The sequence below is a fragment of the Onychostruthus taczanowskii genome, unplaced genomic scaffold, assembly GCF_017590055.1.
Source record: "Onychostruthus taczanowskii isolate IOZ18803 unplaced genomic scaffold, ASM1759005v1 scaffold64, whole genome shotgun sequence".
Taxonomy (NCBI): domain Eukaryota; kingdom Metazoa; phylum Chordata; class Aves; order Passeriformes; family Passeridae; genus Onychostruthus; species Onychostruthus taczanowskii.
This window is the reverse complement of record NW_024504122.1, coordinates 2,219,190-2,247,069: the sequence shown is the minus strand read 5'-3', so window position 1 is coordinate 2,247,069 and position 27,880 is coordinate 2,219,190. Positions and strand designations below refer to the sequence as shown.

At 44.9% G+C, this 27,880-nt stretch overlaps 1 protein-coding gene across 1 annotated transcript; it reads right to left on the bottom strand.

Annotated features, from left to right (window-relative positions):
- Nucleotides 1-1,079: 1,079 nt before the first annotated feature.
- Nucleotides 1,080-25,537, bottom strand: SLC5A1 (solute carrier family 5 member 1). Its single transcript, XM_041420384.1, has 15 exons — nucleotides 25,448-25,537; nucleotides 22,938-23,009; nucleotides 15,485-15,589; nucleotides 13,428-13,487; nucleotides 12,974-13,078; nucleotides 8,543-8,648; nucleotides 8,248-8,328; nucleotides 7,691-7,911; nucleotides 6,622-6,757; nucleotides 5,753-5,860; nucleotides 4,381-4,531; nucleotides 3,706-3,874; nucleotides 2,475-2,690; nucleotides 2,078-2,180; nucleotides 1,080-1,303 (listed from the first exon to the last, which is right to left on the bottom strand). The coding sequence occupies exons 1-15, from the start codon at nucleotides 25,532-25,534 to the stop codon at nucleotides 1,080-1,082; spliced, it is 1,944 nt and encodes a 647-aa protein (XP_041276318.1). The 5' UTR covers nucleotides 25,535-25,537.
- Nucleotides 25,538-27,880: the final 2,343 nt, after the last annotated feature.

Sequence of the window (27,880 nt, the reverse complement as noted above, 5' to 3'; positions counted from 1 at the left end):
AGAAAAGCAGTACAGAGCCCTTGGATGTATCTGCACAATGCAGCCCAGCATGCCAATGCTGTGGATGTTTCACCATGGGCGTGGGCTGGTCTGCAGCACAGCCACAGACAGAGGCAGTACATTGACTCCAAGCCCACATTAAGGGGGCCTTGACACACCAGGGTGGGAATTGATCAGCAAGAAATAAATATATATACACACACATAAATACATATTTTAAATATATATAATATATATAGTGCATATACATAATGTATTGCTTGTGTATGTATAATACATGTATTTTGTATAAAAAGCTTCACATTCAAGTAAAGGTATATATTAAAATATCAAGAGAGGAGGACCTTTGGAACTTAACCTTAAACAGATAATCTACTGTAAGCAAAATTCTTCTTAGGATCATCAAGACAGGTGTTCCTCAGCTTCAAAATGTGATCAATTCAGAGGTTAGTGTTCCACTGACAACTGAGAAACACAACCCAGTGGAAAGTGAGAAAAAGGGGGGAAAACTGATAATGGAAAATTATATGTAATATCAAATACATTGATATATACATAAATCCTTTACTTAAGATATCCCATGGTAGGGGGTCAAAAGCAATGTTTTAATTTGAGTTTGTAATACAGTCCCTCAGTGGTTGTGAGTTTTTTGCAATCAAATTATCATAGCCAAAGGAAAAGGAAAATTGAATGATCAGAGGAACGGTTGAAAATCAAAATAGTATTGTGAACCCTAAAAGATAGTTCACAAAACCTGATATGAAATATGGCTCACACAGCCTTGTTCTGAACCTAAAATATGAAATGTATCATGAGCAGAGAGAATACTGGATGGAAATTCTGAACCTCAGTTAGCCCTTGATTGGTTCAATGTCTAAATAGAAATTCTCTCTCTTGAAATCCCAGTGGCCTTCATCTTTAAATTGTTGAAATTATGATCACAAAATCAGTGAGTAAATCACTCTGGTGTTTTACAAATGTAGATGATGAAAATACAATCTGTATCTAATTGTGTAAATCTACAAACCATCATTTTTGCTTGAACAATGCAGTACAATTTCAGGACTGTGATCAGGGGGTTATGCAAAGTAGGCATGGCAAAACACAGCCACAGTCAAGAGGATGATGCCATTGATATTCACAATGTTTCTCCACAGAGGCACTTCACTGGTGTCTGTCAGTTTCTTCTTCAGTGCCTCTTCTTCCTCCTTGCTCAGTTTGGGGCCCTTCTGTTGGTCCAAGCCACAGAACCAGTTGTAAGCTTTCCTACAGCATCCTGGGTCCTCCTGGTTTTCCTCATTAACTGGAAGGAATAACACTGTGGTCAGGAAAGGTGAGTACAGATCATGGCACACACTTGATCTCTGGGACTGGGGACGTTCCCATTCTGATTTATGGTCGTAATTCAGTGGAAGCATTTTAGTACAAAACAGTACAAGAATCAAGTTAATATTATGTTTTCACAGGATTTTCTACATGTTCCAAGAGAGCCTTCTGCAGAAGACACTTGGGCCTTTTGCAGCCCAGAGTCTTGTCCTGGTATTGGAGAAGCAAACTGCTTCAAAGCTTAAACTCCATTTTTTCAATACTTTCTACACTCTTAATTGAAAGACAAATAAATTAATTTGAGGATATTTCTGAAAAGGAGCTTGGGAGCAGAACCAGAAACCCAGTAAAGAGAGCAGGTGGGTTTGCAGTCTGCTTTCATGGTGCCTTCAATCCTGACCACAACCCACTATTTACAGGTGAATTCCCTCCGAGCGCTGGAGTCACACACAGTTCTGCCAATGCACAGTGCCTCTGACCCACAGCATTGCCATTGCTTTAGTCCTAGAGCTGCCACCCAGATACCACGAGAATAAGATTTTCTCCCTTCAAATCCACTTCACTTCTGATTTACACTGAGCTTGAGAGATAGGAAAAGGCAGCTCATGAGTCATTTAAATTTGTGGGGGCTGAGGATTTGTTGTTGGGGAGAGGGAGGATGTCTTCAACTATCAAGCATGTTAATGTTCCTTCAGGAATGAAACAGGGACACTCAAATATATGACAAAATCTCTAGGTATTCAACAGTTACCTGATTCAGCATCTTTTTCATCAGCTCTGTCCTGCTCCTCATCTGCATCGAGATCAATCCGTTCTTCTTTGCTGTGCCGCAAGGACCAGCACAAGCGGTAAAGCTGCCATGGAACAAAAGGACTTGAATTGATCATGGGCTGACTACACAGAGACCAGGCAGCCTGGCCAGCACCTGAGCTGGCTGTAAGGCCACAGCATCCCCAATGTCTGGGATGTCCCAGGCTATCAGGAGCCACTGAAGATCTGTGACAGGTAAATGAAGACTATTTCCTTTGCTTTCTTACAAGAGCTGTATGCTGGGGGTGGCTGAAGTATTGAGGGGTAACACACCAAGGACGAACTGGTGGTTTCATTGTGTTCCATTTCTTGAGGAGCAGGACTGCAGTGATACTCACATGTACATCAGGAATGGGCTTGGTCATGAAGGAGACTGCCAGGATGACGATGGCAGAAACCCCAAAGAGGATCAGTGCAAAGTAAAGGTAGTGAATGCCACAGATGATGAAGGGGCAGTTGGAAGGGGCCACACAGCTGCCGGTTCCATAGGCAAACTCTGCAATCATCCTGCTGAGTCCAGCCAGCAGCCCAATGATCAGGCCCCAGAAGGCACCCTGCAGACAAGGGTGTGACAAGAAGGGATCAAAATGAGTCATTTTAGGTGTGGAAATAAACTCTGAGCTCTCAAACAGCTGCTGGAGGAAACATGGATGTAGTTATGTGCTACAATGGCTTTGGCATGTGGGTTTTAACCCAGAGCCTTTCAGTGACCTTATTTACAGCTCAGTGTATGAGTCCAGCTGAAAGGGGCAACAAACAGCTCTGAGATGTCAGGCACACCTCAGGACACTGCATCCAGACCATTTCTCACAGTCCATCTGCCTCCACACAACTGCCTCCTTCTACAGGACAGGTTTCAGCCATGGATTGCACACCCCAGGGGCTGTTCTCATACCTTTTTACCTTTGAAGACTTAATCCCTGACAGCTCTGGCACAATGGAACCAGCCAGAATGTTGTGTCATCCTTCCTGAAATGTATGTTTGGTTTACCTGCTAATGGCCCTGAGTAGTTATTTAATTCTCAGAACTGTTGATGGGTGCCTGGTGTAACAGACACACAGGTATGTGTGGGCACAAACTGAAACATGGGAAATTCTGTTTAAACAAAATTTTTTGTTGTTTTACTGTAAAGGTGCTTGATCATGGGAACAGGTTGCCTAGAGACACTGTGCAGTTTCCACTCTTGGGGATATTCAAAACCCAACTGGACAGGATAGGTAAGAGGTGGTTTGTTTGGTAAAGCAGCTTGGTGACCAATATCCTAAATGAAAACTTTCAAATATGTGTCCATAGATTATCCTTTTAACACATTTCTTGGCAAAGTGATAGGTAACCTAAGCTTCAGAGCTATCTATGAATTCCTAGGTGACTGTTTATCTATCAGACTATGAAAGAACTTTATCCAACTCATCTCTGAAACCTCAGGCTTTGGGGTATGGAGACACAAAATCCCTGGGCTATACTGGGATTAAAATAAACAGGAAGAAGTTGCTCATAACAAAAAAAAACCCAGTTCTCCCAATTCCTAAAGGAACACGTGGCATACCTGTTTCCTAATTTGCACTTACCTGCTCATTGACACGCTTGCAGAAGATACCAAGCAGGAAAACAGCAGCAATGGGAGGTCCCAGGTAGCTGGTAACAGACTGAATATAATCAAAGAGCTGCCCACTCTGAGCTGACTGCACCACGGGAACCCAGGCAATGCTGATGCCAATTAAGAGTAACATAAATGCCCTGTAAACACAGCCAGATATTCAATTAGCCATCTGCTTAGAAGTATCTATGATCTATCAGAAAGAAAAAAGAACATCAATTAATCAATAATTTACATGTTCACTTTGCATTTCAACTAGTGAAATCAATTATAATGGCAAATTAGCACTGAACAAACAAAAGAAATCCAAGCTGGGTATTGTGTATGTCAAATATCCATCAGCACATGGTTAAATATGCAATCAAAACATACAAAATCACTTTTCTCCTGTGGTTGTCATGCCCAGAGACAAATCAATAGCAGATGAACTAGAACCAGTTCGTTGATGCTGCAGCCTGGTGCAGCACGGAGCCCAGGAAGACACTTTAAAAGACTTTCCTTGGAACAGCAGTGGGAAGCAGTGACAATCGGCCGGGCTGCTTCCTGCACACTGCGTGTGTCCCAGAGCAGCGCCGGGCGGGACAGCGGCCGCAGCCGCAGGGGCCGGGCAGCGGCCGGGCTCGGGCAGGAGGCGCCGGGAGCTCACCTGCCCGCCAGCATCAGCTCCTTCTCTGACGGCCGCGTCCGAATTTTGGTGTAAATGTCCATCGTGAACAAAGTACTGGCACTGTTAAAAATGGATGTCAGCGAGCTCATAAGGGAGGCCAGCATGACTGCCAGCATCAGACCCCGCAGACCTGGAACACAAAGGATGAGCACAGAGGTGGGAACGGGGATGAGCACAGAAGTGGAACAGGGATGAGCACAGAGGTGGGGACGGGGATGAGCACAGAGGTGGAACGGGGATGAGCACAGAAGTGGGAACGGGGATGAGCACAGAGATGGGAACTGGGATGGGCACAGAGGTGGGAATGGGGATGAGCACAGAGATGGGAACGGGGATGAGCACAGAGATGGGGACAGGGATGAGCACAGAGATGGGGACAGGGATGAGCACAGAGGCAGAGATGGGAACGGGGATGAGCACAGAGATGGGGACAATGTGTGTCACACTGGGGGTGAGCGCTCCCTGGACAGCCTCAGTACCTGCCACCAGCTGTCTGCCCGACCCTTTCTATCGGCCAGCCCTGAGCGTGTCTGGCACATTTATGTGCCTGACACAAAATCCTGCCTGACATTCCCTTGCTGGGCAAGCAGAGCTTGCAAAAAGCTGTTTACAGCAGTGCCAGGGAAACTCTTGAGCTTTTAGCACATAGGTACTTCTTTAGTGAATTCTGGCTGATTAAAGGCTGGAATAAAAATAAAATAACATTAAGCAGACTCTTCCCAACAATTTTAAAAATAATTCCTTCTGTTTGCAGGAAAGTGCTCACTTGCTTATAGTATATTTGTGAACCAGTTATTTGCCAAAAAAACCACCAAGTTTCTTTTACTGTTTGAAAACCAGAGTAAACCACATTTCCAAGTGGTCTGGTCTGGCCATAGAGCATGGGGAAGTACTGCAGGATTATAATAACAGTTATCCAAGGATGGGAAAGTACCAAAGCCATCAGGGGAGTGCCACGGTCTCTGGAATATCATAACCTGGCTTTTTTGCCTTATGAGCCAGCACCCATCTCTTTGGGGTTGGCAGGAGGACCACAGGAATAGGCCTCCAGCTCAGAGATCCTGGCAGAGAGTCTTTTATAAATCATTGGCCAAGCAGGTTATATTTTATCTTCGCAAAAAAGGAGCTCATTTACCATTTCAGCATGCAGTCAGTGCCAGCTGAGGGCTGACACTGTCAGTGTGGAGCCATTCTGCACCTACAGCTAATACAGACAACCCCTTTGGTTAATAGTACATAATTCTAGCAAGAATTTTGGAACTAACTATGGGTCTTGGACTCCCTCTATCACTTGTTTTTACAGTCTGGCTTTCCTAAAACAAAGAAACAACAAATACAGACAGTGTCTTACCATTTGGCATAAGCTCCACTACCATTTTTGGATAAGCAATGTTTGTGCAGCCCACTGCGGTGCCACAGTAGCGCTGACAGACTTCAGGCACAACACAAGCCACCACATCTGAGGAGAGGATAATGAGACACTGAGACAAGGTCATGTAAACAACAGATTGCTCCCAAATTAACAGAGCTTCTAGAATGCATCTCGGTGTTGAGCCACCAGACTGACACGTTTGACTTCATCCTTGGCTTGCTGGCAGGAGGAAGGTGATTCTAAGCCTCTTCCCTTCCCTTCCTCTCTAAAAGGATACTGACAAGTGCTGCAGGTCAAAAGAAAATCAGCGCTCATTTGTCAGACCAGGGCTGAACAACACAAGGAAACCAAGTAGAAAAACAAGCAGAGGAACACAAAGCCCACTCCCTGCAGCCTGAACCTCTCTCCTCTGCCTGCTGCCAAACACAGCCAAAATCTCTGCTGGTCAGGGAGACAGGAAAGTGGCATTTCCCCATGCTGCCCTTGGGACTGCCCATGGCCCCAAACCCTGCAGTCTGTGACTGATGGCCCTGTCCCTCCAATTGCCAGCACAGTATCTGTCCTGGACAGCATTTTCCACTCATTCAGTCAGAGTGGGGCTGTAACAGACAGCTGGGGAGGGACCCTGTGGAATTTCTTCCCCCTAAAACAGACAGCAATAGTATTAGCAGGAACCTGGGATCAGGGAAAAAAGGAAGGCCTGTGGCTTCTAACAGTGCAGTTAGCTGAAGGTCCCTGGACTATCTGGATGAGAAGATGACAATCTAACAGGTACTTTGGAAGGGACAGAGAGATTGGCAATGAAAGGCAGGCAGCAAGAACTTTGCATTTCTGTATCCGTGTCATACCTGTGTACAGAATCCGGCTGATCATTCCAGGCATCACTATGATAAACATGGGCAGGAGTTTGAGGTACCCACACATGATACAGCCAGCCTTCACATGGGACATGTTCTTGCCCGACAGACATCTTTGGACAATAACCTGTCAATGACATGTGGCAGCTATAACATTTCCATGGTCACACCATGCCATGTTCCACATACAAGGTACTTCTTAACTTCTGTGGTAGCAAAAGAGCCTATTTAGCATTTCTGCCACTAGGAAAAGTGAAATCTATATGAAAATCAAAGAATATGTTTGAAATAGATAAAGAAAAATTTTACTTATCCAATGTGTGTTTGAGAGGTAAGACTTCTCTCACAAGAAGTTTTTAAAGCAGACAGACTAAAAAGCCAAAAAGGAATAGAATGTTTAACTGAGCAGTAAATACAGTTGTACTGGGATTTTGTTAATTTGATGCAAAATCATGAAGATTATCTTTCTCACAATTCAGGATACAGAGAGATCATTTGCTAGAGACACATTCACATGTTGCAGGAGCACCTTTTTCTTTACTCATGTCAGTGTTATCTCTTGAGGAAACTGGACAGTAGGTTTTAGAGAGAAGGAAGGATGACTGGGGAAGAGTCTCCAGGCTGAAAGACCAAACATATAAAGAACATCCCCCCAAGACTATGCAAGAAAGATGAAAGCTGCATATACAGGAAACAAACTTGTCTTACTGAAAAGGGAATGGTATCTAGACCCAGTCTAACAAGGGCCATTTGTTCCATGGCTTCCTAAGTAAGTGTTCACAACACAACCTCTCTGTTTTCACACAATGCCACACATAAAAAATGAGAAAGGAGGCCGATGTGGTATCTGCTGGGCAGAGGTGTGCAGGAAGATTTGAAAGAACACCCATTCCATTTTCCTACATGTGAGAGATGCCTTGAAACCAGGAACTGAACAGTCACTGACCAGTCTTGAAACAACAGCCAGTTCTGTGGCCCAGCTTTGCATTGCAGGGGAAGCTCACCCTGGAGCACAGAGCTCTGTGTTTGGCCTTTGCAAGGTGCTGGGCTCCCACATTACCTGATCAGTGCACCAGTACCACATGGCAAGGATGCTGAGGCCAAAGACCAGGCCTGGCCAGGGCAGGTCCCCGCTGGTGGCGTCGCGGAAGATGTGGAAGGCGTCCTGGCGGGGGGTGTAGCACGCGGGATCCACCGCCGTGTTCCCATAGGAGATGTTGGAGGGAATGGCCTCCATGTACTTCTGCATGAAAGCCTCATACCCTCCTACCTCAGCAAATGCTGAAACACAGAAAATAAAAGTGGCAATAAAGGATTTATTACTGAAATCTCAGAGCCTGAGAGTGTGAGGAGAAAAGCCTCCTTCATGTGGGCATAAAAATCCTGCCATGGGATGCTGTTTGTTACCTTACACACTCACTTGTGCTTGGGAGACAGAGACTCAGTGACTAAAGATGCCTGACTTTTGGCAACATGCCTGGTTTCTTCCCTGATAAATAGATACAGGAGCTGAAACCTCCTGGTTAAGGTGACAGTTTCACACTGCAGGATTCATTCCTGTAGCCACTGCAAGATTTGTGGCTGAACATTCCAGTTTAATTCATCTGATTTACTTACCAAATCCCATGAGAATAAAGGATCCCAATACCATGATGAATGTTTGTAGGGTGTCTGTGTAAATCACAGCTGCCAGGCCACCTGATGGCAGAGAAGTCAGGACAAATAAGTTAGTCCTGGGCAAATGTCTCAGTGGAAATGCTTTTTTCTTTTCTTCCCTTTTCTCACCACCACTGTCATTCAAGGACCACTATAAATAACCCCCTTTCAGGTTTTCATTTCTCCCTTTTTTTCACTTCTCTTTCTTCTGCCTCCCTCAACATCTCTGATTTTTCAGACTGCTCTGCAAACTCACCGGTGATGGTGTAAAGAGCAGTAATAGAAAGGAGGATAATTATGGCCAAATAAAGATTCAGCCCTATGGCCAGCTGGATAAATACAGCTCCAGAGAAGATGTCAGCCTAGAAAAGAAAAAATGGTAGGTTCAGCCACGTTTAGGTTCATGGTGACATTATAGTTCCATAATGAAGACACTGAAATACACAACTCTGCCCCTTGTAGTACTGCACACACAAGTCAAAGAGAAAATAGAAGCCATTTTTGTGCACCTGCCAGTGTCCCCTCAGAACTGTGGAGTTCTTAGTACAAGAGGTGTAACACTTCTCAGAGAATTTCCAGGCCTTTTTTACCAGGGTTGTTTTCTCTAGACAGTTACCTCACTGCTCAGTACTTAGGCACTAAGAGACAGATTCAAAACAAGCTGCTTAAAACTGAGTGAGTTCATTTGCTGCTGTGTGCAGGGCTGGACTGTGTGACACCTCCAGGACAGTTCTCTTCCTTCAGTGTCACCTACAAATCTCTTTCCCTTTACTGCTCAGGTGTGCTGTAGGTCGTCCTGCTGGCTCAGGACAAACACTGTATTTGCATTGAAGGCAAACATCTTACATGGTTTCCATTTTTCAGTTCCTGTCAGAAGAATTGACAGTGGTTGGCCAAGAGAGGAAACCTTTAGCTCTTGAGTAAGGAAGGAATTGTTCAGGTTTCAGAGTAACACTGGGATGTTAATCCCATTAAATCAGTTCCTGATTCAGAGATAATTGGCATCAGTGTTATTTACACAAGTTTGCAATCAGAATAATCTGCCCCGGTGCACTTGTGGTGCCTTACTGTAAATGATGCTTTCATTAGAGGCTGCTCTGCATCCCCAGCGCCATGGAGGGCTCTGCCATGCTCAGCTGGCAGCAAGTCCCCGTGGGGGCCACCAGCTGAAGCAGACACAGAGCTCTGCCCGAGCCCTGGGCTCCAGCGTCCCCCCGCGGCCCTGCGGGGGCTCCAGGGGCCGGCCAGAGCCGGGGGTCACAGCCCAGCTGGGAGGGATGCAGCCTGGGAGATGCCAGAGGGAAAAACCACCTTCATTCCCGAGACACCGAAATGAGCCTGCAGGGCAGGAGCTCTCCCTGGCTCCTGCTGAAAAGGAGGAACGGGCTGGGCCTCTGCAGCCCCACTGTGCTGGCACACAGCCACTGCTGTGCAGCAGAGTCACAGCAGAGCTCCCACTCCCAAAAGTGCCTCTGGAGCAGATTCCTTAGAGGCTTTCCCTTGGCACTGGGAACCAGGACCTTTAGCTCCTACCCCAGTGGCTGTCGGACCATATCCTTTGCCCCATCTCTCTATGGTAATTTGTTTCCTATCTTTTCACACCACTAATCAGTCTGTGTTCCAGACGTTTATTTTATTGTTCTTGGCTTTAGTTTAGCCTACATATCATTAAATATCGATGGGCCTAAAATGATTCCCACCAAGAAATGTATAGTTAATTATTGAGCATTCTGAGAAACGTATCAGTGTCTTCAAATTGCTGAGTTATCTTCCAGCTTCACTGCTCCTCCTCCCCAGTAAGATTATTGCCTTCCAATACTTCCCTGTTTCTCCATTCATACTCTTTTATAGACAATCTTTAGCTAATCTCTAATTAGAGTCACTCTTTCCTGTACACTACAGGCTATCTCTGCAAAGGCAGGGATCACAAAGGGACAGCTGGCCAGGCAAGTGCAGCTGGGTGTATCCTGTGGGTGCCAGAGCAGGAGCACCTACTCTAACCCCTGCACTGTGCACTCCTAGGAGAAAGTTATTCTTCTCTTCCTCTTTCCCCTGGGAAGTCTATGCCCATAGATTTCCTACTGAAATTATGCACAATGAACAGAGAGACAATGCTGTAACAGATTTAGAAGTTTCAGTTTATGATTTCTGATTTCTTCAACAACATTCAGACCTTAATTCCTTTTTGTCTTGTCATAACTTAGTCTATTACTATCCACCAAGACTTTGTTTTTCCCAGACCATTTCCTTTGGCATAATGACCAACACCATCAACACTAGTGGCTAAAAAGCCTCTGCAAGCTGCTGTGGGCACTACTCATAATGTGCTGCACACTTAGGGAGCAGGAACAGCTGAGGTCCCTGTATGACAGAGATCCTTTGGGCTCAAAAATCACATGTGTCCTGATCCCAAGGATGAACTCCTTGCAGCATGTCCTTGTCTGTCAAGTGGCTGATTAGCCACAAAGCAAGGTAAGAAATCAAGAAAACCCACAGAAAATGTGCAAGGAAAGAGAAATGGTGAGGACACTGTAGAGGTGTGTGAAGGGAATCTGATCCTCAGAGGGTGGTGGCACTGTGCCAGAAAGCACAGCAGGAGTCACACCACCTGGTATGTGATACTGCTCCCTAGAAAGCATTGTTATAATTATGTTATTAAGTATGCTACATAATATTTCAACACAGCAAGGAAGAAGCACATGAAATAACTACCCCAGAAGCAAGAGATGCCTCTCTTCTGCGAGGATAAGAGGCAGTGAGAATTGCTGGTGGGTGTGACCTCCCATTCTGGGCAGGGCAGCAGCCCATCCTTCTCTATCAAATCCCAGAGCGCCCCAGTGATCACAGGGGAGTGTTTGCCAAGGCAGCGCTGCGGGAAGTAAAATACAATGGCTTGTCAACACGTGGATGTGTTTGGATTTCCAACGTGTCTGTGGGGAGGGAGGCTGTGCTCCCTCCCTGTGCTTGTGCCTCTCCCCACAGCACAGCTCCCTGCAGCCCTTCCCTCCCTGCTCTGGCCACCGTGTGAACATGGGGCTGCACAGCTTGGCATAGCAAAACCTACTCTGAGATCCTCTGACAGCATCTGAAACCTCCAAGGACTGGCTGCTCTGCCTAATCTGAACCAGACAGAGCAAATAAATCAGTCCTGGGCAGATCCTGCCCGTCCAAATGCACTGCACAAGGCAGCAATGCAGAGCCCTGTCTGTGCACTGCAGGAATCTCACCTGCACAGGCACAGACACTGCCAGAGCTGCTCAGGGCAGCTGGGGGAAACAAAAGAAATGCTTAGAGGAAATGGAACACCATGTTTTCCCCTGCACAGCACAGAGACCATGGCAGCTCCCCACAAACACCTGGAATAAAGGGGCTGATGGGAAGCTGGGGTGGGCCAGTGCTAGAGTGGGGCCCAGGTAAGCTGCTGCTGTGTGGATCCCTTAACTATGGAGAGGGTGTTTAATCCTCATGACCACACTGGAAGCTTAAATGAAGAACCTGTTTTTCCTGGAAACAGGACACTCCAACTGAAATGGTGAAAAATCCCGTAATGAGAGCCTCAGGCATGACACAGGCTGGAAATCAAAGCTGGGTAGTAAATTCAGAACCTGTGTAGCACCTTGATAGGCTCACCACCAGCATGTGTTGCTGAAAGGGCTGTGAGCCTCTGACTGGAGGAGTTTCTCTGCTGCTGGAACCTCCAGAACTCTGTGCTGTACCCAGGAGTTCTGATTCTGAGAGCTGAGCACAACCACAGCAAAGTCTCTAATCCTTTTGAAATATACAGAAATCCAGCTCTGAGGCCAGCTCATCCTACCAACCTGTTTAATTTATAACCTCTCTAAGGATCAGTTATAATGTGAGAATGAGAGCAAAAGGCCAATCTTTTAGCTTAAATTGCACTATTATCACTCAGCTCCCATTCAGAGGGCAAAGACTAATCTGCCATGACAACTTCTGCAAAACAACAGACTGAAGTATGCCTGAACTGTGGACTTCCTTAGAAGCTTGGTACTTTCAAGACATATGGAAAATACCAGCTCCCTTTACTACTCCACAGAAACACATCCATTTACTTAATAAACATTAACTTCATAGTACCTTAAAGTTTACACCAATCACTTGCCCATTAAAAGAATCTCCTCTTCCCTCCTTTCACCTCGGCTGTTACAATTTCCCTCATTTCCATTTCCCCACTCTTACATTTTCTAATTCTTGTTATTCTTTTTTTATCCATAGTCCCCTTGCTCTTTTCCCTCATCTATATTACTGATGGCATGTTCACCAGAGGATACTAAAACAGATAAATATGAAATCTAGGGACAAAAATTCCTGCCCTGGATTTCACAGATCTCTAAGATAACAGACCATAATACAATACAAATTTCCCTCCACTCTGATGTTTTCTAGAAGAGAGCAAATATAAAAGTAAACCCTAAAACTTCAAAAAGAGGACAAGCACAACAAGCAGCAAGAGACACTGCCAGGAAGAAAAAACCTTTGATTGCAGCACAGAGTCTCACTGGACAGAACAAATAAAACACAAAATCATATTTTTACAGAAGTTGATTCAGCCAAGAGCTCCAAACCTGAAATGGCTGACCAGTTGTGAGAGCAATATTGTAAAAGGGCATTTCTTTTCTTTAGGTCAGTGTAGGATGGAAGAAATTGCTGTAGAAGTTTCACTTACTGAGATCTTTGTGAAAACATAAATGATCAGGGACAGGACTGACAGGTAGACCTGGATCCGCTTCCCACCAAAACGCTTCCTCAGGTACTCTGGCATTGTCACCACCTGGGGAGGCAGAGAAGGTTTCAGCTCATGGGGAACAGGTACAAATCAAATTACAGGAAGATTTTTGGTACTCAGATACTGTGAGAGCGGAGCACAAAATTAGGAGACTGTAATTGCAGTTTCAAGGAAGAGCAGCTCCAGGAATCAAAGGAGAACAAGGAGAGAGCACCAAGTACTTCTCAGCTCAGGCCTTAGAACAGAGAATCCTCATTTTTCAAGTACACAGATACAACAAAGTGCTGCTCTGGCACACTGGGATCTCGTGCCATTCATAATGACTTTGCAGTACTCCAGCCCTGGGCTGCAGAAATGAGCAGCAAGACAAGTGCAATGGTGTGGTTTGACTTACCCCAGCCTTGATGTAGATGGGTACAAAGATCCATCCTAGAACCACCACAAATATCAGAGCCTGCAGCCAAGACAAGAGCAGCTGAATTAGCCTCCTGTCTCTAGACACTGCTCCCAAAGACCATTTATCAGAGCCAACAGCAGCTAGAGACCAGTGAAATCACAAAAACCTGGGTACTGCAGGGGTGTGGGGGAGGAGGTTCTGCTCTGTCCTTTGATTCACAGTTGAAAATTTGGAGATGAAATCTTGGCTAAAAACTTCATCAGGTATAATGCAGCCTAGGTGTCATGCTAGCTGTCCCAAAGAAGCACACATGATTATGTATTTTCTACAAAACCAGCTGATTTCTCCTCACAGGATTGCCCTCTAGTATTGAATGACAACTCCACCAGAGGCACCAGACTACCCCAGCTCTCCTCAGAGCAAGCCCAGGATGGTTGAATGCTTTACAACAATTTCATTGACTGTACAGGATGCACCACATGTAAAATATTTTGTATTTTTATATTGCAATTTAATAATATATTTTGTGTGTCCATGTGTATTCTGTGAACTACTGATCTTACTTATAGCAGTGCTACAGTTTTCTGACTTAAATGGCTGGAATGCTGTCCAATATCGAGTTGCACATACCTAAATCAACAAATACAAAACAAATTCCTGCCCTCAGCGCTGCACTCTGTATTCATTTTGTCCACAGGGCTTAGAGGGCTTTTAAACTGTATCTTTTAAGTTCTGCCCTTAGGTCAAAACTGTAAGATGGACAAGAAATACTGGGTCAGCTTCTGCTGTCATTCTGATACAAAATAAAAATAATTTGAATGGAACAGGGACACACAAGGATGACAACAGTCAAACCTGGCATCACTTTCATTGCTTCTGTTAAGTGTGTTAACTGTGCCACTGTAAGTCATGAACTCTGCAGTGTGTGTGCCCAAACACCCACGGACATCACTGCTGCTCCCAGCCACCACTGCTGGACACTGGGTATTGATGCTGCTCCAGCAGGAACCTCTCAGGAGATAAAGGGTTAGAGGTGTCTGAAGAAGGATATGGGCCCTAGAGATTTGTGTTCTGTTTTGATTTGCTTTGTTCTGCTGGAAAAAGAAGGAGAATCAGGTCTGCCATAGGCCTGATATAACCAAAAAGAGGGAGCTGACAGAAACTGCACATCTCGTGCAGTTCATTTTAAGCTTTGTCCCGTTTCCTTAAACATTTATATCATACCAGTACTTGATTATTTGCACCAACCATTTACTTGCTAAAAGGAACAGAATAAATCCCCCAGGGTGGGAGGATTCTTTCGCTGCCCAGCAGTAAATTCGAGGGCAGTATCGACCTGTGGAGGCTCTTTCAACCCTTTGTGTCATGGCTAATTCCCTCCCCGAGGGTGAATTGGGCACAACAGCGACATTGTCAGCCGCACCCTCAGAGCCTGACAGCACAAGGAAATGGACTGCACTCGTTCAGGGGAGTCTGCTGCATTGACACCGACCCTGGCACTCCGGGAAGCTCATTTCTGTATCAATTACATGTGCCGGATGTCTCTACCCTCTGCTGGAAACATAAGCAAAACACTTGCAGAATTACAGGAAGGAGAAGGTAAAGAAGAAAAGGTTTTTGGAATGCAGGTGCTTGTGAAGGATGTTCAAAATTCCTTACAGCCTGTGAAGAAATCAAAGCCTCTTCAATAATTTCTACATAGCAAAATGCTGCAAAAATTACCACGGATTACCTGATAAATTCTTCCCAGCATCCCGCAGTCTGAAAATGTTGTTCACAAATACTTTAAAAGTAATAAAATACATGCATAGAGAAGAAAATCCACCAGCTTATTTGGTTCAAATGCTCCTCTAAAAAGCCTCAACTGAAAAGTGTCACCTTTTCCAGTGGTTTAGAAATGCTAGATTACATTGGCTCTTACTGGTCTGAACAGAAAACAAGTGTTGCCAAGCACAAACTTTGACAGTCCTAAATTACTAGGCAATGTTATTTTGATTAAGCTCTGCAGATAATCCAGATGTCACAAGTATTTCCCTGACATATATGCCACTTACATTCCACTCATATCCTCCGATGGCAATTCCTCCAGCTGCTGCTGTTCCTGCTATTCCCACAAAGTGCCCACTGCCAATGTTGCTGGCAAACAGAGAAGCACCAATCTGCAAAGAGAAAAAACAAAAATTGGCTCTTATGTTCATGGGAATTGCTAAAAAATCCCCTTCATTTGGCACATTGAACTCGTGCCTGTCTGTGGTGGTGGTGATGACAATGACTGACAATCGATTTCCTTGAGAACTTGCAGGACTCCCACTTGTTCCCTCTGAAACCAGAGCCTCCAGCCATCACATCTACAAGAGTGAGGGAGAATAGGATGCTGAATAAAATATCTTCCAGTTGAGTAAAAAAATATATTACACCAATATAGATTTTAAAATGTTTGCAAAACTTGCCAAACAGACACTGGGATGATATCCAGGCAATCAGGGAAGAAGACTGTGATCTCCTTGTTCAAGGAGGAAGTGACCAGGGCATCCCCACCTGTCAAAGCTGCACTCCCTGTTCCACTTTGCACAGCCTGTGCATCCAAATGTGCCATTGGTGAGAGCTGGACTCGGTTCACTTTTAGCCAAAAGGTATTTGATTACTGAATTAAATCCTGAAAGCTGCATAGCAGGAATGTCTGCTGAGAAAATGCCTCTGGAAGCTAGGAGTAACAGTAAACAGTAAATCAAGGAGTTATATTTAAGAAGTGCTGGATCTTTAAGACCCCCAAATATTGCACTTATCATACAAACAGTATGGAGTACATGCATAACACTAGGGAGAACATGGGAACTGATGAACAGGGAAGATTAAAAAAATGAAAGGTTCCTGTTGGTTTACAGACAGGCAGGAGCCATTCACAAAGATATAATTCTTAATCAAGTGTCTTAGACAATAGAAAAGATGAAAAGGAATGAGCTTCATTTCCTCCAAATGAACACATTAAAGGCAGCAGAAATACCCAGTGATAATTTACTGGATCAGGTACTGAAGCATGCAGGCTGAGAAGTCAGGCATAAAAAAGAGGTTGGATTGGATTGAGTATTGTGGGCAGAGGACAAGGAAGCTGGAAGAGTTCTGAGATGAAAAAATAAAGTGAACATTTTTTTATTCTTCTCTATTTTTTTCTTACATCCTCTGAAAGCTAAAACAACAACAACAACAATAAACAGGGTTAAAAAGAAAACCACATAGAAAGCAGGCAAGGGAATTTCTGCTGACCTCTTCCAATGCACTTCTTTGATTCATGGAATATCCTGAGTTGGAAGAAACCCACAAGGATCATTGGGTCCAACTGATTTGAATAGCAGCAAATAGTCAAGCAATGTGTCTGGGAGCACAGGGATGATCTCCTGAGTTTTGGGAGGATGAAGGATTTCATCCTAGAAATCCACCTCTGCAGAGCAGATTTATTCTACAGAGCTATGGCATAGCCAGAAATAGCAAGCACACTCTTCAACCCACAATCCTGATCTCTGATAACAAATAGATTATCCTCCCCTATTTTTATTTGCAACACACAAATAAAATTCAGAGGGTTCCACTCTTTCTTTTCCAGGCTTACTGTTTTTCTCTTCCCTCAGTTTGATCTCCTGATTTCTTCAAGTCTTTTTCTGCAGACAAACTGTTCTTTTGCTGGGACAGGAAATTTATGTTTCTAAGTTCACTCGCTACTGGATTTGGGGTTTTTCTACACATTTCTAAAAGCCATTTGTGCCCTACAGAACTGTAACCAGTTGGTCATATGACATTTCTACAGGACTGATAAGTTTTGCAACAAACAAAAGACCTCTGTTTCTTCTAACCTCTTTGTGACAGCAACAGTTTTCCAGAAATGATAGTGAAGAAAAAAGTGCCACTTCTACCAAGCATTAGCACTGTTGCCCAATGCTTTCCTTGGAGATAAATAATTAAACTTAAATCTAGGTTACTAGAAATGCAATCACCAGAAAATATTAACCACATTAATCTCTGATTTTATTGAATGTGTTCCCTCTCCTGGTTCAAAAGCTTAAAGGCAGATCCAAGTAACAAAAGCGGCTGAAGAAGAACGTTGAGAACTGACAGGCACAAGCTTTGGCTCAGTGCCTGAAACCCCAGGACATGCTGCAGGCAATGCTGCTCATGCTGTGTTCTCAAATTTATCTAAAATAGCATTGTATTGAAAGAAAAATACAAAACCAAACCAAACTAATGCAAAACTACCAACATATTCAGGACCAGCACTAGGACAAAACAATGTGAATGCAGATCCCACATTCGCATCCTAAATTTTTTTCTCTGAATTAGGGAACATCCAGTGCAGCAGAACTTTAAGATCAACATATACTAATAATGGATGCAATTTAAAAATAGGTTTCAGTTATGTCATACACCTGGGAAGGGAGAACATGGCTTCACAGCCAGGGAAATGCAGATTACTCTTAAATCTGCAGCATGGTCACAGCAAGAAGAGTGCTGACCAAATACCCTCACAGCCCACTGGCTGCTGATGCCAGGGGGGAAAGAGAAATTTCCCATCTGCCATATTTTAAGGATGAGGAAAGAAAGCAGATGGGTTCTGGGCCCAAGCTGCCTTGTGGAAGAACTTACTGCTGTGGGATTTTTGTACTGGAAAGGCTGATTACTGGAATTCTTGATCTGCCATTGGTAGATGCTGCTGAACATCTTAAAAACTGAAACTGGGAATGGCAGAGGGAAACAATCTTCTGCAAGTGTTAACTGTTCTCAGTGAATGTGTGAGTGAACTGACTTTAAAGACAGATCTAGGAGGCAAGGTGGAGAAGAAAGTTGGTTGAAAGGGACAAAAGCTGCTAAGAGGGAAAGAGGATGAAAAACCTGAACTAACCTGAGGCAAACGTGGAACATTAACTCTTTTAATACATTTTAAGAGGTCAGGCCTTAACAAGAGCACTCTGTTCAGCAGAAGTACCACCACCCTGAAACAGATGATGATCACTGTGTTTTTTCCTGTTACTCATTAACTCTTTCACCTTGCTCTTCTCACTAGGTGGAGGATGCAGTGACATCCTGGCCCTGGCCATTCCCAGCTGGGTGGATGCACTCTGCAGTGGCAGTGTGCAGAATGCACAGCCTGTGGCTCCTGTCCCTGCCAGCACATCCCCCTGCCCCCTGCCACCCTCCTGCAGCCATGAGCTCAGTACCAAACCTCTTCCCACTGGTTCTTAGAGCAGCAGGGGCTCCTCTCACCCACAGGCTCCTGAGCCATCCCTGAGGTATCACCCCTGCAGAAGCTGTTCCCAAATCCCTCTTCCCTGACACATTTCTCATTCCTACTCCTTGAGGCTGTTCATGCTTTTCTTTAACAGCTCTACCCTGCAACACGTGACTTTACCTGATGCAAAGGCATTACTTTTCCTACCTGAGTTTTTGGGATCACACTCAGTCACTTTTGAAAAATCAGTACAATGCAATATTACTGCCACACTTCCAGGGCTCTGAGACCCAAAGAAGGAAGTGTGGGGTTTTATTCTTCTTTCCCAATTAATCTGAAAATTCTATGAATTGCATTATTACCCAATTAAGCCACATCTTTACAATTCCCAGTGTACTAAGCAGGAGGGATGGATGGACAATAATCATCAAAATGTCTGTGCTCCAACAAACCTGGAACAGCTCAGGCTCAGGAGGATCTGACACCTCCCCACTTTGTACTCTGAGACAGAAAAAACACCTCCCAGCCAGCTGGAAAGTCTCACAGATTCTATAGAAATCCATTTCACTGAACTTTTATTTTTCTATCAGAGCTTTGCTTTGATTACTTCATTCTTCTTTTTACCCTGAAAACTATTCATTTTTTTTTACCCTTTTTTTTTTTTTTTTTTTTTTTTTTTTTGCATGGAACTTGACAAGGTAATTTTTCATTCTACTTTACCTAAGAAAAGGAAATGCAAATCTTATTCACAGCAGAATTGAATTGTTGTTCCTGGTTCCTCATAGCAGTGTCAGATTCAGCAAGTGGGCAAAATCCTGAGTGTGTGAGGATAGAGAGGCAACACCTGAGACTATGTGAAACTTACCTGGCTGCAAGGATCAGAGAAATCATGCCAGTGGTCAGTTCTGATGGCCACAAAGATTAGCTGTGCACAGCTGAAGCAAGAATCTGTTGGGTTTTTTCCCCTAATTCTTATCTGCCTCACAAAGATCTAGATGTACATGACCAGAAACAAGCTGAGTTACATTTCTCTTTGGAGTGCCCTTGACCCTGCACTGCTGTTCAGTAAATCTTTCTAGCAGAGCTGCCCTTCACATGGCCAGCAGATACTCTTTGTCCTAGACCATCCATGCCTCAGGAGATGAGGTATAGAAGGTAACCCATAATTTTGTGCAGGCAGATCTGTCTGCAAAACTACAGAACCTGAAGAAGAAAATTCAAAAGCAGGAAAGCTTCAAAAGTTTGAGGTTTTTTAATTGTGCATGAAGGGCTGTCAGTCCTGTGAGAGTGGCTGCTACCAAAGCTGACTGCTCTGCAGGAACAGATACTTCATGTCCTACAGTGGCAGGGAGAATTTGGCTGAACCCAACTCCTTCATCTGGCAAAGGAAGCTGAAGTTGGCAAGGCCCATTGCTACAGAGCTGTCATTGCCTTGAACTCCTCTGTGTCTTTTTGGAAAAAGCAGAGCTGATTAAGAGGATTTAAAGAGCCATGAGCCTTTCCTGAAGATATTTCCCTCAAAGCCCAAGAGACCAAGACCAGTTTCCTGAAGATTCTTCTGTCAGATTCTATGAAAAGACGGTGGAAAGGGCACAGCATTTCGTAAGCATTTCTTAGGTTATGACTAACCAACAAAAGATTTCAGTTTCGGGTAATCTGGGAGAATGTTCTTATATACCTTTATCCCTAATTAACCGTGGAACTACTGAAATGGCTCAGCCACTGCATAAGGGCAGTGATTCCAGGGAAGTGAACTCTCACATCAGCCAGAAAACTCTCTGTGGGCTTGGTTCTGCAAAATGCTGAGCAACTTTCCTGGATTCTGCTGGAGCAGAACAACCAGAGCCAAAGCAGGACAGATTTGGCCCAAGATGTGTCTTGGTCCTACTTTATACATTGAGAAATCAAATCAAAATCACAGTTTGCCAGTGACTAAAACATTCAAAATCCACACTAAAAGTAGGAATAATCTCTAGCTCTTCATCACCAGGGTCTCCTCTAGTCTACCAAACCAGAGATATGAGATGGTTTAAGTGAAGACAATCCCTTCCCCAGTTTGTCATTAAGAGATCCTAACACCCTGCTAATGAGCCTCCTTCCCTCCAGGGTCAGAAAAGCCCTGCAGAGCATAGAATACAGACAACAACTGAAAAACACAGTTAGTTGAGGGGATTTAACTTTATACCAAGTTTGTGGAAGGATTTTTTTCTTCATTTTGTTCTGTTCCAGAAAGCAATTACATGACAAGGGTCATTATCCTGAAATGGCAGGGGAGAAATCTGACAAACAAGAGTCCGCTTGCGAAACAACTGCCCCCACCCTTTCTGTGGAAATGCACTGAGGCTGTCCAGAACCATCCCTGGTTAGATCTGACTTGGCACAACAGAGAAGTCAAAGCACAAAGTAAAACATCACACACAGCTTTAGCAATTGCAGAGCTGAGATCACATCTCTGACTAAACTTCCTATACTTTCCTTGGTTTCATCATCATTTCAGCCCAGTTTGCTCTGGGTGATTGACATCCCATCTACCTGCTAAGCTGTGAGAATTGGTGTTTTGGAACCAAGGCAAACTTTCCAGGGTGGTGCTGCTGACATGTTATTTAGTTTGTGGTTTTGGAGTGCTTGTTCTTTGTTTATTTTGAGTGATACGAGGAAGAATAGCAAGAAGGGTTCATTTTTATGGCATGGGAAGCAACTCCTGGCATTCCAAAGGGAAGGACTGAAGAGGAGATCTAGGACTGCACTGAGGACTAGCACTTTGTCCACACTGAGCTCACAGAGTCTGGTAGGAGAGAGGGGATCCTGGCAGGAACTGTGGGGTGATCCCTGCAGGCTCCCCACTGCAGGAGGGGAGCTTGCTGGGTCTGTTGGGTCTGTGCTGGCAGAGGACTCGGTGGCAGATCCTCTCCCCGAGCCTCAGGGGGATCATGAGGAGTTCTCAGTGCCACTGGAGCAAGACAGAACTTTCCTATGGTGAGTCTTGGCTGCCTTGCTCCCTCCATCTCCATTTACATCTGCACAAAAGGATATTCATGTCCCCTTGTCAGGCAGACAGAACTGCACAAGGTTAAATCCAGCCCCCTGGTTACAGTTAAGAGTAATCTGTTAGGTTTTCTTCTCCTCTCCCAGAATAATGGCTTTTATCTTAAAATAACTTGGAAACTTTCTCTTTCCTCAATCTTCCAAAGGAACCTGAATTTTCTTAGACCTACCACATCAGATGAAGAAACCTTTTACTGTCATTGGCCTTTAATCCTTTAATGTCCTGAAAGAGGCTGTCCCAATGCCTTCTAAAGGCACAGAGCAGCTCCCTGAAGCACAGGACTGAAAGGTGTGTAGGTATTTCTGCAGCCTACTTCAAAAAAAAAATCCTAAATCTTCAGGGAACCAATATTTACTCTCACTCTTCTGGTCCTCTAATTGAATCAATGTGTGTGGAGTCTTGACTCCCAAATCTTAATGAAGTGCAGAAACATTTTCTGAGACTGAATGCAAGATCAGAAGTGTTGAGGAATTCATTCAAACAAACAGAATCATGTAAAACACGATTCCATTTCCTGTATTCCAAGTACAGAAAATGCAGGTCAGTCTAAGTTGTTTGCTTTTCATATTAAAGAGACTGTATGATCAGGAAGAAACAGCTAATTGTTTCTAATACAATTTCTGCCAAATGGCCTAATGGAATGGATGGCTAAAACCACTTTGTAGCTTTGACTCCCATTCTCTACCTTAGAAGATAATAGAGATCCACAGAAGACAATCAAGGTAAGACACAGCTAATCTTTAAATACACTTAAAATATATTTTACCAATTTCCAGGATTTTTCTCCTTGTGCAGACCAGAATTTGTTACCAAAAGTAGAAACAATAGAGCAATAAAGGGGAAAATTTCAGTAAACTAATTCCTGTCTGTGATACCCTTAAAATGAGCCAGATTCTTTGAGTGCAATGAAAAGACCAGAGTCCAAATGTTGGAGAGTTTTAAAGTGGGATGAAAGGCAAAGCACTGGATTTGTCTGTACTGACATTACCAATGCATTTATGTTCAAACAAGTTGATCACATAATCAAGACAGCTCAGACAACCTCCCCAACACTTCCCCTGCCCATCCCATGGCTTTGTTTGTGCAGTCTACCCTGTGACACCAGGGCTGGAGAAAGAGCTGGATTTGCAGCCACACAACAAAGCCATCAGAGCCTGGGCAGTGTCCCAGAGCTCTGGATATGTCAGGCTGGGCAGTGCCAGGGTGCAGATGCCCATCCCACGTTTTCACACACAGCACTCACCGGCCACCACACCATGCTGCGTCCAGCCAGGAAAAACCCCCCCACTGTGCCTCGGTTGGTGGAGTACATAGCCTGCAAAAAAGGAAACAAGAAAGTTTTCATCATAGTTCAAGTGTACACAGGCTGAGAACAAACAGGTAGAATGAAGGGATAAAAAAACACACGGGCAGGGTAAAGTGGAAAAAACAGAGAACAACCTTATGATGAAGAAAATTATACAATGGAACAATGATTCTTTTATCTAGGTCTGCATTAGCCATTCAAGTTTCATTCCTTTACCTTTCATTATAGTGTGAAACACTAAATAAAATTAAATTTAACCAAGAAAAAAATATCACTCAAGTAAAAGCTCACATGAATTTTTCATTGGAGTGAAAAGCCTTTGCTTCCAGGCATCAAAATAGACTACAAGGTGCAAGTTTATTTACAGAAAATATGCAGCTTTTTTACTCAATACCATCCTGCCCCTACAGGTATCTGTTTTCTTGTTATATCAGCACTGTGTCTGATTCCTCTGAAGTTCCAAAAGAAGAAGGCAGCTAAAATTTCCTTTTTACAAACTCATATTGTCTTTGTCAAGGGATGGGCCTTAGAGGGAAGTTTCCTCCAATTTTTATTAATGACCTTGAGCCGTTATTTACTGGATTTCCATTGTCATCTCTGATGGACTTTGAACAGGTAAACAGAGAAAGAAGGCCTGGGAAAAATATCCATATATTTTCTTCCGATATAGAAGAAAGGAAGTAAATATGATGGATTTACATTTAACTACACACAGCAACTGAGTAAGTATTTGTCCAGTAACCATGTCTTCATGGCTGGAAAGAAAAGGCTCCAGGAATTAGCTGAGCACACAATGGCTTGAGAAGGCAGAGATCAGCCCCTTATTGTCAGAGATCTTTAACATGAAGTTCAACTACAGCAACAGCCAGGCTCTCATGGTAAGACCCAGCTCCCTCCTGCCAGACAAGGTGTTCTGGTGGACTGAGGCTTCAGGTTTTTAGCTATATTTTTGGCCTCTGTTCCTGTGCTGAAGAGGCAAAGAAAAGGTTGTGTCCACTCTATGCAAACCGTAAATTGTTGGTGCCCCTCAAAATATTGCCAGGTTGTTAGAAAGGGATGTTTGCCCTGCAGCTGGCTTTTCTGCACTGTGAAATGTTGTCGGGATGCTCCTGGAAAGCAGAGGATTCCTGAAGGGCAATCCCTCCTCTCTGCTCCTTACTGGTCGGGTGTTTAGGTGGCCAGGAGGGCTCGCCCCAGGGACCCCGAATTCAGTGCCATTCCCCGGTGGCTCAGGGCATTGGCCATCCTCTCAAACGCTTCAGCTCAGGGGTCCCAGCGCTGCTTTTGTCCCCTGGCTGCCGGGCCTTTGTTTCCCGGGGCTCGGGGCTCCCCTGGCAGCGCTGGAGGCACCGCGGGGCTCGGCCCGAGAGCAGAGGCGCTGCCAGCGCCTGTCCCGGGCTGCTCCTGCTCACAGACCTGGGGCTGCTCCTGCTCACAGCCCCGGGCTGCTCCTGCTCACAGCCCCGGACTGCTCCTGCTCACAGCCCCGGACTGCTCCTGCTCACAGACCTGGGGCTGCTCCTGCCCACAGCTCTGGGGCTGCTCCGCGCCCTGCAGAGGGGCTGCCCCTGCAGACACAGCCCCGGCACCTGCCCTCCGACGGCACCCGCAGCTCGGCCGAGGCGGCTCTGCCGTCCCTGTCCCGTCTCTGTCCCGTCCCTGTCCCGTCCCTGTCCGGTCCCTGTCCCGTCCCTGTCTGGTCTCTGTCCCGTCCCTGTCCTGGCCCCTGTCCCATTCCTTTCCCGTCCCTGTCCCGTTCCTGTCCCGTCCCTGTCCCGGCCTCTGTCCCTGTCCCGCCCCTGTTCCGTCCCTGCCCCGGTCCCTGTCCCTGTCCCGGTCCCATCCCTGTCCTGGTCCTTGTCCCGTCCCTGTCCGGTCTCTGTCCCGTCCCTGTCCCGGTCCCTGTCCCGTCCCTGTCCGGTCTCTGTCCCGTTCCTGTCCCGTTCCTGTCCCGTCCCTGTCCCGTCCCTGTCCCTGTCCCGTCCCTGTCCCCTCGCTGTCAGCGCTGCCGCACCGCCCCCCACCCGGCCGCACTCGGCGTCCCCTCCCTTCCCAGCCCTGCAGCTCCCCCTCCCCGCTATCTCCTACGGCACCACCTCACACCACAATTCCTGCACCCCAGGGCTCCGTGGCCAAATGCCACCTCTCGGGTCCCGCCTGTTTCTGAGAGGGACCTGGCTGATCTTCACCCTCTCCGTCCCACACAAACCCCATCACTCCACCTTCCCCACTGGTTCCATTCACCCACCCAAAGGAATGCCTCCCTCGGTCACCATCCCCTCTGATGGAAACAAGTGCCCACATTTTGCCCACCATGCACTTGTTAACTATTTCAATTAAGCATCAAAATCTTTATCAAATTACACATTCTTCCTTACTAAGTTATTTTGCCAAGACTCTATAATCTACCTGCTCATTAAGTAAAACAAAGTAAAATCCCAACATACCCATAGTCCCACTGCCAGAACTACCAAAAAGTAGAGAACAATAACAGAGATGTCTGCAGCATTGTTGATCCTTATGATGGATTCCATCCTGGCTGCTTCTCTGGCTTTCTTCTTCTTTCTCTCCTTATGTGGTTCTTGCAGAGTTCAGGTTAATGATAAACTGCTGTCATCACCTACGTCTTATATAATATATAACTTCAGATTCACTTGTCTCCAATGGGACACAAGTTGAAGCTGCTGCTTTTCCTTGGACAACTCTTTCCCAAAGACTGCTCCTCTGTTACAGGTGCTGCAGATTTCACAGTTCAGTGTCCCTGCCAAGGTGCTCGGGGCTTTAACATCCACGAGCAGATGTCTGAGAAGGAATGACACAGAAAGGAGTGGCTTGGCTGCAATAAACCTGCATATTTACCTCACTGTGGGTGAATACTTTTTTTTTTTTTTTTTAAGTGGTTGTACCTGTAAATCTAGTCATGGAAGATGTAGTTCTTTTAGTTGATGATGGTAAGCAATTATCTGTGAGGAGTGACCTGGCACCTGGGGAAAACCCAGGGGTCCAGGATCTGGGACAACCTCTGTGTCATCTCTCAGCTCAGCAGCATTACTCAATGGGGAAACAGTCCTGTGTTTCTGGGAAGGGGAAAACTTGAATCTGCTTCCATCTCTCACATGGATACAGGTAAAGATGCATGTGAAGACCTGGACCCAGGAGCTTACTGGGCTGAAATTCAGGCTGTTTAGACCATGGTGTTGGCTCTCTCTATTGTAGCTAATCAGCTTCACATTTGAGTAAGTTCAAAGTTCATCAGAGCTTGGGTCTGCTCTCCCTTTATTTGCTCCTCTGACTTCAGAATTAAGCTAAGCAAAGTAAGTGGTCACAAAGATGTGGAACACCCTGGTTATAGACAGATCCTCACAGCTCTGAGTAAGGAAGCTTCCCCAAATGATGCCCATGATCCTGTGTTTGAGCTAGAAGGGGTCAGAGAAATCCAGGGTATTTAGAACAATATATCCAGGTGCCAGGCACATTTCTGGGCTGTGAGGATATCTGAGACTCCCATTCCCTGCTTGATATTAGGGAATCATTATCCATTTACAGCCTTTTGGGTGTAAAATGTGACCTTGCAGTGACAATGAACAGAACAAGCAGTCAAGGACGTGGGAAGCACAGCAGGCCTGACTGATCTTGCAGGTGTTATTTCCTCGGAGATGGAATCAAGGGCTGGCACTCTGTTCATTGGCAACGATTTTCTCCTGAGTAAACTACCCTGTGGTAATTGTGGCTAATAAAAACCAGCAAAGAACCTATAATACAATGGGATTACTTAAAAGAGTGAAATTTAAAATCTCTCTATTTTTTGAGCACCTATACTCTTATAAAACAGTGTTACCTTTGATAGTTTAGGCATCTCTCCCAAACACATTCTTCAGTTTGTCCTACATGACTGTGAAATGTTAGCTTTAAATCCAACAGAGAAAAAATTAACCCTGGAAGCTGCTGAGCATCCAAAACTCCCATTAGTTCTGACCTTCCCTGCTGTGTATTTCAGTGGAAAATAAAAGACTTATTTACTAACCTTAATTATCAGGAAACAGTTTGCCTAAGATAGGCTGCAGATGGCACTTTACAGAGATTGACGCATATTCCTCCGGGTCCTTGCACCTAACAAAAAGTTTGGCTTTCGTGAATTCCATTTCTGCGTCAGCCTACAGAGGCAAGCAAAAGAAAACATTAGTCAGGAACTGATCTACCCTAATGTGCCTTGTGTTCTCACCCCAGCCTCTGCAGAAGAGAGCTCAGGGGCTGAGCAATACTGTAGCCTCTGTCCACAGCTCCTAGTGTGGCCACACCAACAAAATTCCAAGGTTTGAAACTAATGGAGAATCAACATCTAAAAAATAGTAATCACACAATTCCTATCTTTATGTACAGTGGAAACAAACTTAATTACTTTTTTATTTCTGTAGGCCACAAACAGAAAGTAAGCAGAAACCAACATCACCTACCAGACTGTCAGAAGGGGAGGCAGCTCTGTCAGGGCTCTGAATATCTCATCTCCACATCCTCATATCTGCAGCCCAAAGAGAAACCTTGGAAGCACTGCAGGTTGTTGGTGTACCCAATGATTCACTGCTCAAATTCAGTGCATAAAAAGGCATGCACTGAGAGGTCAGGCAGGTTTTCAGATTGGAAATAGGCTAAATCTTCCTTTGTGTTAAAGCTTTCAAAAACAAGCAGGAGTGACTCTGCTGACGTGATGAGTGAACACCACGTCAGAACACAACAGTCATTTCTTTTCCTCCCTCTCAGCTAGCAATGTGCTTCTGTGGGTCTCTCAACATCCTGAAGGGTCTCTTCAAGCAGTTTTAGGGTTCCAATACTAGACAAATTGACAAATAATTTGATATACTGAAGGTATTTCTCTAGCTCTG